At 29.4% G+C, this 15,865-nt stretch overlaps 1 protein-coding gene across 10 annotated transcripts in view; it reads left to right on the top strand.

The window, feature by feature from the left end:
* Nucleotides 1-15,865, top strand: part of ADGRL3 (adhesion G protein-coupled receptor L3) — a 726,915-nt gene that overhangs the window by 262,410 nt on the left and 448,640 nt on the right. For all 10 annotated transcript variants that reach the window (XM_039845304.1, XM_039845303.1, XM_039845307.1 and 7 more), the window contains one exon: nucleotides 802-1,030. In XM_039845304.1, coding sequence (XP_039701238.1) covers nucleotides 976-1,030 — 55 coding nt within the window. In that variant the 5' untranslated portion in view covers nucleotides 802-975. The remainder of the gene's footprint in view (nucleotides 1-801; nucleotides 1,031-15,865) is intronic.

Consider the following 15,865-nt stretch of genomic DNA (forward strand, 5'->3'; position numbering starts at 1 on the left):
ATATATGCAGACTTTTAAGGGGCAGCTATATCAGCTTACTGTTTTTAATGCTTATAATTTTCAATGCTTTCCATATACATATATATATAACGCTTTTAAGCAAGATTCCTCATCTTAAGTTGTAAGATCCTGGAAAGTAGATTGCATGTTTTATTCAGTGATCTATCCTGTATTCCTAGCCTAGTGCTTTGTATTTCAGTGGGCACTCAATAAACCTCTGTTGAATGAATTAATTATCTTTGAGCATAATTAGTTAACATAAATCTATGATCTTCACAGATTTACTTACAAAGATTCTTAGAACATTAATGCAGTTAATATGTTGAATAATTTCTGAACAGATATCAGGGCCAGGAAAGAAAGTAAGACATACATTAACTATTTTTGTTTTAAACTCATAGTGATGATAATGAATGATTTTTTTTTTAGTATTCTAGTTTGTAAAAATTATATTTGTGGAAAGCGTTTATATACAGTAAATCCCAAATCTATTCTACATATTGACAAATTATGCAAATTAATTATTAATTATTAACAAATTAATATAGTGTATTTATTATATTAAATGTAGTAAATGAGACTGAATCATTTATTTCAGTCCTTTTAGGGTCTGAGAAATAAACACTGGTAATACATTCATAAATAATGTTTTTAGGTTATTAGTCAGTCATTTTTATGCATAATGACTGTATTTATTAAAACGAAGTGAGGAGGTATAACATCATCTAGCAGGAGATAAATTTTCAAAGAATTAAGATAGGAAAACCTATATTTAATAACCCTTTTTTTTTTTTTTTGCAGGATTCAGATTTGGGATATTGGTGTTTCTGTTTTTGAGGAATATTTCTTTTTTGATTTTAATTTTTTTTTTAAAATCATCAGTCTTGGAATACAGGAGGAACCAGAAAGACAATTATTTTGTTTCACGTTTGAAACATTCGCTCTTGAGGTACTCTCAAGCCCAAGTACACAACCATGTGGCCATCACAGCTACTAGTCTTCATGATGCTCTTAGCACCAATAGTTCATGGTAAGACCTTTAATTGGTTTTGTGTGATATTTAATGTTGTTTAAGTTATTTATACTAGACCCTTTCCTTTAAATCTTTGCTCTAAGATTTTGCAGCTTTTGCCTTCCATACATTAATAGATGTAAGTTAAAGGTCATAATATGTACCTTAAGCTGCAATAAATGTGAGTTTGAGTTTAATTTCTTAAGTTACCTTTTGAAATGTATATAACCAAGTTTTTTTTAACACTCACATATTTTATTCTTCATTTTTTACCACACTTAAGGAAAATCAGCTTAATTATTAACTTTATCATTTATTATGATTTTTTGTTTGCATATTTTTGTAATAAAAATAATTTTAATGTAGTAAATATACACATTTAAAAGAAAATACCCCCAAAATTCTGCTTTCCCAAACTAAGTAATCATTTTCTTCTGAGTGTTTACTACTCTGTTTAATCTTTAATACATAGAGTATAAACTGAACTTATCATTGAAGAAAAATTATTTTTGTCATATACCTTTCAATGCAAAAAAGAAAAAAAAGCATTAAAATTGTATGGACATATGCAGAAAGTCAATTTTAGTGAAACATGCTAATATACTCAAAAGACTATATTCATTTATAAATACTTCTTGGTATTTGTAATCAAAATATAATAGTTAAGAAATAATGTACCTTTGCAAATATTACAAAACACATAATAAATATGACAAATTTTGTACAACTTAGTATATAATATACTCTAAATCTCTATAAAAATCATCAAATTAAAGTCTATTTCTAGGTTCCTTTTTCACAATTTAAAGTTTTTCACTGATTACCATTAGTTTTGCACTAAGATGAAAATGATATAATATAGTCATTATCTCATACTAATGGTAATTACAGCAAAGAAAAAGGGACACAGCTGTATTTGCCACTGCTTAGGAGGTCTCAGAATATTATAACATATCAAGCAGCTGAAATAATCTTTCAATTCTTTAACTCATTTTTGGTTTTTAATTGATTATACAAATATATTGTAGTTCATCAGTGATGCGATTCCAAATTTGGCCTATGTTCTTAAATTTCAACTTGAGTTGTATTCTGCTGTCATTACAAGAACTAGATAAAATAATTTTTGTTTCTTTTGAAGTTTTCCTCTAAACTTCCCCCGATTTAACATTTATTTCTAACAAATCACTATAATATAAAGTAGAACTTTTTGAAGAATGGAAGTAAAATTATACAATCATCTAATTTTAAACAATGTAAATTTGGTCAACAATTTCAAAATGTTTCCTTAATTCATATACTGATTCAACACTTAAACATTTACATACTTGGGCACATCTAACATTTTGCAATATGGGACAATTATAGAATGGTGTCACTTTAAACAATTGTTTTCTCGATTATCTACATATCTAAAAATGATTCGTTAATTTTTTTTCTGATGTTATAAAAATGCCTCATAAGATTCTCTTGAGGATCAAATAAATAGCGTATATAAAGAATTCAGCACAGAATATGTTGAATATTAAGTGCTTGAACATGTAAATTTTCTTCATCATATTATTTGTCCTTTTAGTTTTGATTCCAATAAATTGTAACAATCAGGAATTAGCTCAGGAATTATCCAACCACGAGAGCTGTTCTGTTGTATAATCAAGGGGAAAAAAATACATACGTACATATACAGAGACATAAGCATACACACAATTTATGTTTGAAAAGTCACTCTAAAATTACAATTGTTTGAGGAAGATTGGTTAAAAATAGCAGAAATAGACGTTGGAAAAAAGACTTTTTTTTCCTGAAATTTCTGATCTCTTAAACTGATACCTACTATATATGTAATTGGGCCCTAAATGTGGAAGTCATAGATCATGGCTCTTGGATTGGGACCTGTATTGAACATGCACACACATGCACGCGCACAGACACACACACATACACAGTTTCTCCAAGTAATTCTGAGAAGTATTTTTAAAAACTCTATTATTGCATACAGAAAATTTACTTGGTATATGAAATATTTTAGGATAAAGCTTAAAGTAATTCTTCCTATTTTTGTGAACTATTTTCTATTATCTTTTCCTTGAACCATATGAGGCTAAACGATATAGACGCTATCTACTTATAAATTTTATCCTTATTACCTTGCATCAATATTTTAAAGCTTTCACCAGAGAAAGTACAAGTCAGTTTTGTCTGCCTTCTAGAGAAAGTTTCTCCATTGCTGATGTGGTACCACTTTTGACTTATAAATAAAGGGCTTCACATGAACAGACTTTTAGAACTTAGCTTGCTCATGCATAGAGGAATGTGTTAACTTTTGATCAGTGTGAAATCTACTAGGATAGATGTTTTTAGAGTCCCACCAATCCTGGCTTAAAGAAATATTACATAACCTAAAATCTTAGCTGATTAAGTTAAAATGGATGTCACAATGATGTAAGTATTCTTGTTTCCAAAATATCCCCTAATAACATGTCCTTGCCCATGGTTGTTATAATGCTCAGTTTTATTTGCCCTCCTGACCAAAGAGAATTAATTTTTCTGAATATAACCTGAATAACCATCCTTTTTTCCTGAGTAAATGATAATGATAATTACTGATTTTATAGTCATACATTTTAGATGTATTGTTGCAATTAATTCTCATTACATTCTAATGGGTTTAATAATGTTTATTATTATAATTTTTTATGGTAAAAACATTGAGGTATAAGGTCGTCAACTTTTTATGGTAAAAACATTGAAGTATAAAGTGGTAAAGGAACTTGACTGAAGTTACACTGCTATTATGAGACCCAGAAGGAATCTGAAATGAAACACTTAGCTTCTTGAGCTCTGGTCCTACTGCCAGTAGATAATCAATTCCTATCGAGGCTTCCCAATAGAGAGTTCCATCTCAACTCTCTGGTCATTTGGGACAGGTGAGGCAGAATTATAGATCATCTGCCTCTTTCATATTCTGGGCACAGGCAGACTGGGCTTTGAAGTTTGGCAGATGAGATAAAATTTCATCTCAGCCACCTACCAGCTCTGTAACCTTGTTACTTGGTGAACTAGTCAACAAATATGGTTTACCACCTACTTCGAACCATAAAACTGTGCTAGCTGATGAAAATATAGTAGAGGGAAAAAAAAAGATTCTTAATTCTTTCCTCAAGGAGCTTATAGTAACTTAAAAATTTATAAGCTGACTTTTCATCAGCAAGAGTAAACAATTTTTCCATGTAGAGTTATTTTAAGAATGGATAGAATAATACATGGATAGCTTCTAACATAGTGTTTGGCATTTGGTAAATCTCTATTTATTATATTTGATTTTTCTACCCCTAACTTCCTTGAAATAGAACTAAATCTCAGAGTGTAGAAGAGGAAAATGCATGATTATCTTTATTCTTGCCCTGAGAATAGAAATATTTTTCTACTTAAACATCAGTATTCAAGTTTTGTTAGAAATTTCTTAATACTAGCATCTAATAAAAAATGTTGTTAAACCAATATATATGAAGCTTAGTATGGAAAGTTAGTATATAATAATATAATTATAATATATAATTATCAGTGATGTAAGGATATAATTGTCAGTGATAGTTGTATATATTGTTAGAACATAATAGTCTGTGATGCATTTTTGCATTATTGCTACATGAATAGAATTAGAAACTAAGCTAAAGACTTAATTCTGAATAATGTTTACATTAGTTGAATAATCTCCACATAATGCTAGAAAGTCTGGCCAATATTTTCTATAGGGAAACAAAATTAATCAGTACTTCCACAATTCTTTTAAATTAAGAAATGTCTCTAGTTCTATGTTTATCCGTCCATATTTTATGTCTCTATGTGCCTCTGTATTTCTCTTTGTTTTTCATGACTGTGCCCCGCTTCCTGTACAAAACCCTTATCTATAATGAAATGAGACCTGGCAGAAGCAGATGGCCAGTACTTTGCTTTTAACTAATGTAGTGTTGCATGAAGATAAAGGCTTTTTTTGTTGTCGTTGTATTGATGTAGTTGCGAACAAGGGAAAATAATGGAATCAGAGAACAATAATCCAATGATAACATGGGTACCTGGGGCCCATGCTGATTGGCAGTAAAGGAATATCAAGGTTCAATGTAGAACCTGGGCTGGGAGATCTGGTCCTGGGTGTGACTTCACCAAAACCACAATGCATTGAGGTGCTGAGATATTTTAAAATATATTTCATCTTAATTAAAATGTGTACTTATAAACTGTGTCACTATTGAAAAGATAGAAAATAGGACCATTGAAGCTCACTATGGGTAAAATAAGCATTAGTTTTTATAATACATTTGCATAAAAGTAGTTTTAAATTTTCTTCTATAAACATCACCTGCACACTTTTTCTGCAAGTCTATTTTTGTTGTTAAAGCTATGTGTGTATTTATATATATATAAATACATATATATAAATATATATATGGACTTTATGGGATAACCTACTTTTCTTAATTATGTTTAAGAAGTTAATTATAATAAATAGTCTTTAGCAGGGACAAAACAGTGCTCAGATGCATATAGATTTAGTACTATATGTTTTTATGTAATTTGCATTCTATTATTAATCTCTTAACTATTACAATACTATTTAATGTGTCAATGGTTTAAAATAATACCTATATATTTTTAACTTCTGATAAGATGTGAAGCTTGAGAAAGTACAGAATTACATTTTACTACCTATCATCTTACCATATAATTCTTTTTATGAAGTCATGTTTTATTAAGTGTCAAAAGTCAGATTGACTGCTAAGCATTGCTTAACTTTGTTATTTTTAAAAATTAATCATCCTTGAAATGTTTTTAATGTTTGCTTGCCTAGGTAATTTGTAATATTTGCAGTAATATCACTATTTTCATGATCAAATATATTATACAGAAAAATCTTTGTCATGATCATGATATATGAGTTTACTGCAAATACATACAATTCCATTTTCATTAGCTACTTAGTACTAAATTTCAAAATACATATTTCATAAGTTAACTATGTAGCCTCTAATAGCACAACATAAACTACAAATATACATGGCTGTTAGCTTTCTTTTATAAGAATGCATTTATAAACCTTCCCTACATACTTGGTATGCAGATGATCAATTGGAAGAAAATTTTCTTTTGCCTTTGCACTTGCAAAATATGTTATATGTAATTTTGATTGTAGCAATACTAATGAGTAACATAATTTGCAAGTAAAATAGTATTTTCTTATTTTCAGATTTTTATATATTGTGCCTATTTGGTAAAGTTAGGATCGGTTAGGATCAAATTTTATTTTTTATATTTCTTGGGCACATGGTGGACTGTAACTGCAACAGGGTAGTTGTATATGATGTTGAATGAGTTTAAAAATATTTGGATATATAATATATACTTATCTGTTTCCTCTTTATTGCATTGCTAACCTTCTCGCCTTTCATACACCACTTTGTTGCATTGCTATTTACTTTCATTCTCAGAGTAAGAATAATGCTCTTGCATTTATAATTTTATATAAATAGCTATAGTACATTTTCCATGCATTTATTTTTTCCATTCTTATTGGAAAATGATTCCTTAACGACCAGTCAAAAATTTGAAATGCAATAGGAAAGAGACTCATCAATTTGTCATGTAAACAAGAGATTAGATATAAGACTATTTGTTGTAGTATGTTTTAATTTGACAGCTTAGAATAAGGCCCTTTTGAAAATGAGAACTAATTTATTATCTATATTTTTCAGGTTTTTAATTGATAAATTGAAAATAAACTCTTTAAAATTCTGTTAATAATTACATATACTTTTATTTGAATCTGTATCTTTCTTTATTGCCAAAATAGCAGAATTAGTTTATTTAAATATAGAAGATTGTCTTCTTATCAGAAAAAATCTATCGTGTATGAAAGGTTTGATATACAAATAAGCTAGGCTAATTAAGGATTTACAAGAGAAATATGCTAGTTGTACTTTCAGAAGTAATAGATATAAGTCTTTGTATAAAACTAGGCTCTCACAAATGCAATTTGATAAGCTATCTATATTTATTTCATCTACATATATTACACTTTGTGGTGATTTAAATGTCGTGAAGTCAAGGTTGTAGCTTACTGGTAAAGTACTAGAACATAGTCTCATATGTTTCTTTGTCATTCAGTGTCACCTATTTATTGTTAAAGTAATTCTTCTCATAGAAAATTAAATCAGAAAGCAAAAATGTAATAATCCCATGCTCCTGTGATATAATTAATGTTTGTTAGATTTTTCCTGCTGTCATGTATGTGTGTGTATTTTTTTTAAATGAAATGATGCTAGAAATAAAATTTGTTTTTCATTTCGACTTAATTTTGAAAGGTAGACCCTTCTATGGTCTCATTAAAATTTATAACATTGTCTCATATGAAGAATCCAGTGTTCATCTAACCATAATGGTGATGCCCTAGTACTGAAGGTCATTGATATTCTACTATTTCAAATAGCACTATAAATGATATGCTTTATTATAAAATTTGATTATATTTCTATATCCCTAGAACAAAATCTCAAGAAATGGAAAGTAAAAGAATGATTCCTTTTTAGGTTAATTAACAACTGTCTTAAATGAATGGTAATGAATAATCAATTTATTGTTATTACTACAATCTCTTTAAAACAGTTCCTTAAGTTTTGACTACACTAGTAATAAATAAAACATAAATAAGAATAAATATGCAAATATTAAGATATCATTATTATTTGAAGAGGTTTAATGATGTATTCATTCAGTAGATTCAAAAAATAAAAACTTTCTCAGAATTAATGAGACCACTTTGAGTTTAGATTCATGATTCACCCGTAAGTTTTGTATGTAATTAAGTAACTCATAAATTTCATTGCTTATTTGAGTCAAAACAGCAAGAAATGCATGAGTTACTTTGGAAATATCATAGCAGGAAATATATGGAATCTATGAGAAGAAAACTCTGAAGCTTTACTGGGGATTATAAAAGACAACATATAATTTACCATGTTCCTGGATGAAAAGACCTAGGGCAGCAAAATTGATAAATATTTCCAGATGAGTATCTATAAATTTTTATACAACTGCATTTATAGTACCAATGTGAGCTTTTCTGTGTAGAAATTCAACAAAAATATTGTAAAGTATACATTGAATATTAAGCAAAAGAAAAGTTAATAGAAATGAAAAGAATAATCAGAAGGCATTCGACTAATCATAAAATATATATATAATACAGTAACTAAAATCTCAAAATTAATTAAATTGATCAGTTGTAAAAATGAGATCTCTGAAACATCACTGTGGTTTATTTATTTATGTTTCAGAGTGATAGGAATGACTCCTCAGAAAGTCAAATGTCTAGGACATGAATTAGTCATGATCAAATTAATCATGTGTGTGTGTTTCAAATTATGTATTATGAAACTTCTGGAGGAAGACTCTTTTGTGTTACCTGCCTTAATCTCCATTTTTGAACAATGTATTAGGATAAACTAGGCAGTAGTCACAGTAGATTCCAAAATTAATAATGGCTTCCAGAGACTATTTTCTTATTCTCCACACATTCCAAGGCAGGTAAGTGTTTATGGTTAGAGTGTGTGTGTAGAGAAAAGGGGTGGGGATACAGATGCCACACTATTGCTCTTACAGTTATTCAAAGACATAGTCAAATGGCGTGAGGTTTCCAGGGTGTTGGTCATTGCCATTCAATTCCCAGGAAGGAAGAACAAGCATGTGGAGATTTTAATGGAAAGTTTTTATGGATATGCTTGAAAGTAGTGCACGTTACTTCTGCTTCCATGTCCATTATATAAAACTCAGCCAGCCTCATAGCCACACTTATCAAATAGTCTGAAAAGCGTAGTCTTCTTGTGATAAAGAAGATATTTATAAAAGATATGTAGCTTAAAATAATGATCTAATGCACTATTTTTAATGTATAAATGGAATTCCCATTGAGATATATTAACATACCATAACCCCCCCCCCTTTTAAATTGTATAATTCAGTGGATTTCAGTGTATGTACAGTTATGCCATCATCACCACAATCAATTTTAGAATGTTATTAGTACTCCGAAAAAAAACAAAAAAACAAAAAAAACATAGCCATCAGTAGTCACAACCAGTTTTTCTCCCTCCATCTCACCTGTCCCTAGCAACCAATAATCTACTTTATGTCTCTATGGATTTATTTATTCTGGACATTTTGTCTAAATGGAATCATATGATTTTATATATTTTGTAGTTTGCTTCTTTTGCTTAATATAGTTTAAGAATTTATGCATATCATAGCATATATCAGTACTTAATTTTTTATTGCCAAATAATAGTGCATCATAGGAACATGCCATATTGTATTTATCAGTTTTTGGAAATCTTAATTATTTCTACTTTTTGGCTATTCTGCACAATGCTGTTATTAAAATTCATGTACAAGTTTTTTTGTGTACATGTTTTCACTTCTCTTTGGTATGCACTTAGAAGTGGAATTGATGAATCGCATGATAACTCTATGTTTAGCATTTTCAAGAACTGCTAAACTTTTCCAGAGTGGTTTCACAGTTATACATTCTAAATAGTAAAGTGTTTCCATTTTCATTTTTCAACACCCTTGCCCACAATTATTGTCTTTTTTATTATAACCATTCTAGTCAAGATGAAGCAGTAACTCGTGGTTTTGATTTGCATTTCTCTAATGCATAATGATGTCCCTAGCAACCAATAATCTACTTTATGTCTCTATGGATTGATGTCAATCTTTTTTTTATGTGCTCATTTGGCCATTTGTATTTCTTACTTGGAGAAATATTCAATCATTTCTCAATTTTTAATTTTTTTATTGCTGTGTTCTAAGTACTTTGTATAGACATATCTTTTTTTTTTTTTTAGAAAAGACTAGAGGATATTATTGTTAGAATACATTCAGATTTAAGAGTTTTTTAGACTGCATATTTTAAAAGAGGCTTTCTACCTGGACTTGCTCACTTAAATCTCATAGATTTTACATTCATTTTGAAATTATATACCATCGTTCTAGCCTCATGCCACCTCCCCTTTTGCTTACATATTTGATTTTTGAAAGTAGTTCATTAATTCTGGCTTTTATTACATTGACAAAAACTCATATTTAGCAGTAATTGAAATTTCACTCTGATATGTAAACTGTATAGCAGTGACTTATATACAAAACAACAAGGTAATTCATTGGGTTCTTCTAGTAGCTTAAGATTATTCCTGCCTAAAACAATGATAAATACCATTAAACTTTAATCATGGTGGCCAAAAAAGTTTCTAGTTTAGTTCTAATCTGAATTCCTGTCCTTCCAGATTTTGGAATTTCTCTTATTTATATGTTTTGTATCTTTACTCAAATTACATGATAAATATCGAGTGTTTTATTTTATTTGCATAGATTCTTTCTAATATGTTCTACAAACTACTGGATACTTTTACTTCATCTCAAAATAGTTATGCAATTCATTATATCTATCAAACCTACGTATTGTAGATTAGTGACCACTCACATTACATCTACAATTAAACAAACAAACAAAGATGAAAATCAGAAGAGAACATGAGGAATTACCTGGCAAGAAACCTAGCAAACTTGCATTGTTTTGGGCAAGTGGGTTCATTTGAAATATTACTATTTGGGAAGAAAATTTTAGGATAAATCTAAATAAAGATAATAAATGATCTACAAATGTTAATGCAGAGAGCTCCTGCAGTTCTTAGGAACTGTGGATGAAGGAAGATGTCAACATATATAGAAAGTGATTTACATGAAGCCCTGAAGCTTAAGTTTATAATATTGTCTTCTCTAAGATGCTTTAGAATCCAAATTTGCATGGTCCTGTTGAATGAAAAGAAAGATCTGAAGCCTTAGAGTCTAATTCAAATTCTGTTGCTTCCAAGATACATGACCTTAACCAATTTAATTCACAGTTTCCTTATTTTTTAAGTGGGGTAATTAGGCCTACTTTGTTATCATGTGAAGATTAAGTAAAATAATGTGTAGAAAGGCCCTAACACAAAGCCTCACACATTTAATCCTGGGAGAATGTGGTCATTAAAACATACCTTTTGGAATTAGAACTGAAAAACAAATGACCTGGATAGTAAGCAAAATTTAAAATACAACACCATCTTGGGGTCACTTACTTTCCATAGAGTTTTTCAAAGACTGTATTGTATATTTTTAATCCCCAAATGTGAGTGTCTCTAATTATGACCCTATACATCTATACACACATTCCATCATTATATTCAGGACTCATCCACTGGACTGTAACTAAGTCTTTAATGAGTTACTAATGAACGTCTTAAGCTTAAATCAGCATTAAAAAAAAAAAATGTTAAAGAGTGTTGAAAAGCTATTTAGAGTGTAAGCCTGTTGCTTTTAATTAGACTATAAACCCAATAAATTCCTGTCTTCACTATTCATCTCAGGTTGAAGAAACTGAATAATGAGTGACAGATATACCTCACTTTAGTATTATTAGTCTAACATGAAGTTAAAGGGGATAAATACATTGAGCTAAATTAGATAAATCATCATTTTTGATTAAATGAAAAGATAAAAATAATATGCAAAATCAAAATAACATTTTAAAATGATTCATTTTTTGTTAGACCCAGATGATTTTAAAACAGATTAATTTTGTTATTGCATTAAAGAATAATAGATTACATGAGGGAAAAAGATCCAGATGTGATTAGATTATATATATAAAAAAAAAACTGCTATATTTATAAAAAGAATAGACAGTTGGCTTTCACACATTACTGTTTCTCTCCAGGCTGTTAAGAGATATCATGAAAGTAGTAATTCTAGACACTACCTGAACTAGATCAGGACTATCCTTTTCTGTAGCTCTTGTTACAAATCAACAATGGTAGTGACTATTTAGCAATGATCCTTTTTTTCTTCTTTTGATAGTGATGGTGAAACTATGCTAACCTTAAGGGCACATGATTTAATAATGAAGGCAGATAATACCTTAAATTTAAAGCAACAGGCTGGTATGATGCTCTCCCTCCAGGAAACTTTGTACATTTACTTAAAAGAAAGCCTTTTAGATTAGTCACAAGAGCTCAGACAGTGGAATAGCTGTGATAGCCCAGATGTTTTATAGGTTATAGGCTGTTCTTATGAGGCAGGCTTGATGTCGTGCCTCTGCACACAGATAAAAAAATCCCTATGTCAATTTTTAAAAGTAAGTGTCCAGTAATAATCACACTCTGCGTATGTACTAACAACATAATGTAATTGATCATTTTGACATCTGAGCCTGTTACATAATATATCTCCTTTCTTGTTAACACACATTTTGCATTTGTTTTGTGTGTGCGTTGAGGAAGGGATGGAGAGGTTAGAAATCTCTTACTACCAGAAAAAAAATATATAGAAAGTTTTCATTCTTCTCAACTATCTTCAGAGATGTCAGTTATAATTAACTTAGGATAGGGAGAAAGAACTCACTAACGAGACAGATCTCCGTCAAAATGTGTATTTTTTTCCCTCTAGTTTTTCCTTCACATCAAGTATAATTGGCAGTGTGATTAAGAAAAAGTGCCCCATTACTATAGTTATAAAGCTTTTTAAAGAAACAAATTTCTTTACAAAATTTTGAAAGCACAGTTTTCCATACCATTAAAGATTTAATATTACAGAGGGCAGTAGAAGAAAAGAAATTAAAAGAAAGTTGGTATTCTTCAATTAATTTTAGAATTTTATTTTTGTAACCATGAATTTAAATACTCTTTGCTTTATGTTTACAAATAGGGAAGTGTTTTTAGTTAGAAAAGAAAAAAACTTATCATTCCTTTTATTAATGAGGTGTATAATATAACTTTCATTTAAGTTGAATGAAAATAATGTCTATATCAGAAGCTGACTAATTTTATAAATTTATATCACATAACAGAAACTCTACTTTGTTTACTCATTTTCACAAATGTTTGAGATATTTATATCACAATATTATAATCTATGCAACCAATGAAAAAGCTACAATTTTTCCCTCTATATTTAGCACATGGACAATGCCAGACTTGAAAGCCAATTAAAAGTAATCTTTAAACCTTGTTTCTTTTATTCTTTTATTTTTTAACACTAGGAATTAAGGTTCTCTTTAGTTTTATCCGTAACCAAGTGTTTGACTCTTTCACTATTCTCAGAATGTCTTATACAACTTTTATAACTTGATTGTTCAGTCTTCTGGTGAATGATAGTTTAACCAAAATATGTTTTATTTTACTACAACAAGCTATGTTGTAGAAAAGTGAAGAACCTAGCTTAAAGGGAAAATCACTTATTCACATAAGGCATACTGATATTCTTGAAACAATTCAATGTAGCGAAAGTGTCTATTTAGTTAAATTGAATAATATTCAGTTATACTTTGAATGTTGCTTCATCATACACAGGTGAACAGGTAATCACTACTAAGCCATTTTCTTATAAGACTCAGAATCAAACCATATTTTTCTGTATTAGAACTTTTATGTTGTAATTTCTACCTGGTGGCATTCTTAGTCAGATGCTTAAATTGGAACTTTTATGAGTATTGTTAGAGATTACTACTCAGCCTATAAAGAAATTATGCAGCTGTCACATACACCTTAGTGAGAAATCAGGAAAGATGTCATCTTTTTATATGGCCCAAATGAAGGTGCTGGGAGAAAGGTAGAGACTTTCAGCTATGCATAAGAAAGCAGGATTGGAAAAAAATGCACTTTACTTACCAAAAAAAAAAAAAAAAAGTTAAAGCAGTAGTCTCACTCTTTTTCTTTCTCTCTCTCTCTCCTTCTGCTCCCTCCCCTCATCATATACTTATGTATATATATGGCACTAAAGTTGGATTAGTCATTCGGTATCAATCAACCATTTGTTGTTATAAGTATTTCAATATAAGTTTCTAGCATTTACACAACACTATTCAGTTAGCTGAATATTTTTGCACACAATAGCTCAGTGAACGCCTATAACAATTCAGTGAGTCATAGGTAGTAGCGTCAGTAATTTTAAGATGAGAAAAATAGACTCAGAGCCATCAATCTAATGATGCAATGACATTTACAATAGTTGTTAGGCAAGAAACTCAAATCGAAATCACTTAACCATCTTGTGATAACTTCTTCCAAAGACATTTTAATAACCTACCGAGCATTTACCTTATTTTATAGAACTATGTTTTAAATTAGAAATAAACCAACCAAAACAATATATAGAATGAACTAGAATATTACAAAACAAGTAAAATTTTAAAAGGTTTATTTAAGGAAGAAAGTAATATTGCTTAACCTTAGAGATTAAAAAAAAAAAAAAAAAAACAAACACTATTTTAAATTATTAGCTTTAAATTTTAATTTAAAAGTAGATTTTAAATTTTAAATTTTAGTATAGAATGGAAGAGAACTAGTATGAAATTTGTTGTTGATTATATATATAATGAACAGTTAGAAAAATTATGAAAAGAGTGATATCTGGAAAGCCTGAGCTATAGGGGAAAGGATTTCCCACTAGGAAATATAATTTGAATGAGGATTAGGCGGGTGTGTATAGGAGGATAGGTACCGTATCCAAAAGATAATAGTGAAGGCAAAATTGAATATATAGGTTAGGGTCAAGTTAGGGTTATAGCTCTCTGTACATTTTAAACTCTCTGAGGTTCATAATTAGCTAATTACTAAAAGGATATGATAAAATATTACCTTGAAACACAAAAACAAATGACTCATAAGAAACATTCTTAGTACATGAAAGTTAAATCACTGTAACTCTGACAAATACACTCCGGTAGTATTTTATTGTTAGCATTTCCCTCACCTTAGAAATATCTGAGTACTGCAGACAATCTTTTGTCTAGATTCTAAGCTCACTGTTATGATCAGTAGATGTTTGGAGGAAGAAGTTAACTAATTAACTGAATTACGTTGCTCTCATGTAAGGAGAGTAAGAAAACAAAAACAGTTGAAATTGATTAGAAATAATGCTTATTTGGTATATTTTAAATTAGTATTTGTAAATCAGTATTGAACTCTGAAAGAATATACCATTGAAACCTGATATTTTCGATATTTATTTCAAATATAAGCTCCACAGAAAAGATGAAAACTCTGGTACTGCCATCATAAATCCTTTACCTCTTACATGCTTGTTATTTTTCCTTTTCTTCTTGCTTCATATTTATACACAACCAATATTCAGGAACTTTGATGCTCTGATGCCCTTTGATGTTTGTAAACTATACATAAACATGGGGGAAATATTTTGATCATTTCAGTAGATTATACAGTATTAATTTTCATATTGTGTGCTTGCCCACTGAAAGCAGAATCAGAGTGTTGAAATGGTAAAAATATCTGAGTATGAATGATTGTGTGGACTATTTGATTATGGCAATAACATATATATTACTTATGATGAATATTAATTATCTATAATCAAATAAATTTAAAGTTTATAAAAATTAATGAATTCTTTCAAAAAATTGAAGTCTCAGAAATGCATTTTTTCTATTTTTTTTTTTGTTGAGAAATAATTGACATATATCACTGTATACGTTAAGGCATACAGCACTATGGTTTCATTTACATGCATTACAAAATGATTACCACAATAGATTCAGCTAATATCCATCTACTCATATAGATACAATAAAATTAAAAGAAAGAAGAAAGGTAAACGGAAAAAAACAATTCTCTTTGTGTTGCAAACTCTGGGATTTACTCTTTTAACACCCTTCCTGTGTATCATACAGCAGTGTGAGCTATAGTCATCATGTTGTATGTTACATTCCTAGCACTTATCTGATAACTGGAAGTTTGTACCATTTGACTGCCT

This window comes from Pteropus medius, unplaced genomic scaffold (assembly GCF_902729225.1).
Source record: "Pteropus medius unplaced genomic scaffold, Ma_sr-lr_union100, whole genome shotgun sequence".
NCBI lineage: Eukaryota > Metazoa > Chordata > Mammalia > Chiroptera > Pteropodidae > Pteropus > Pteropus medius.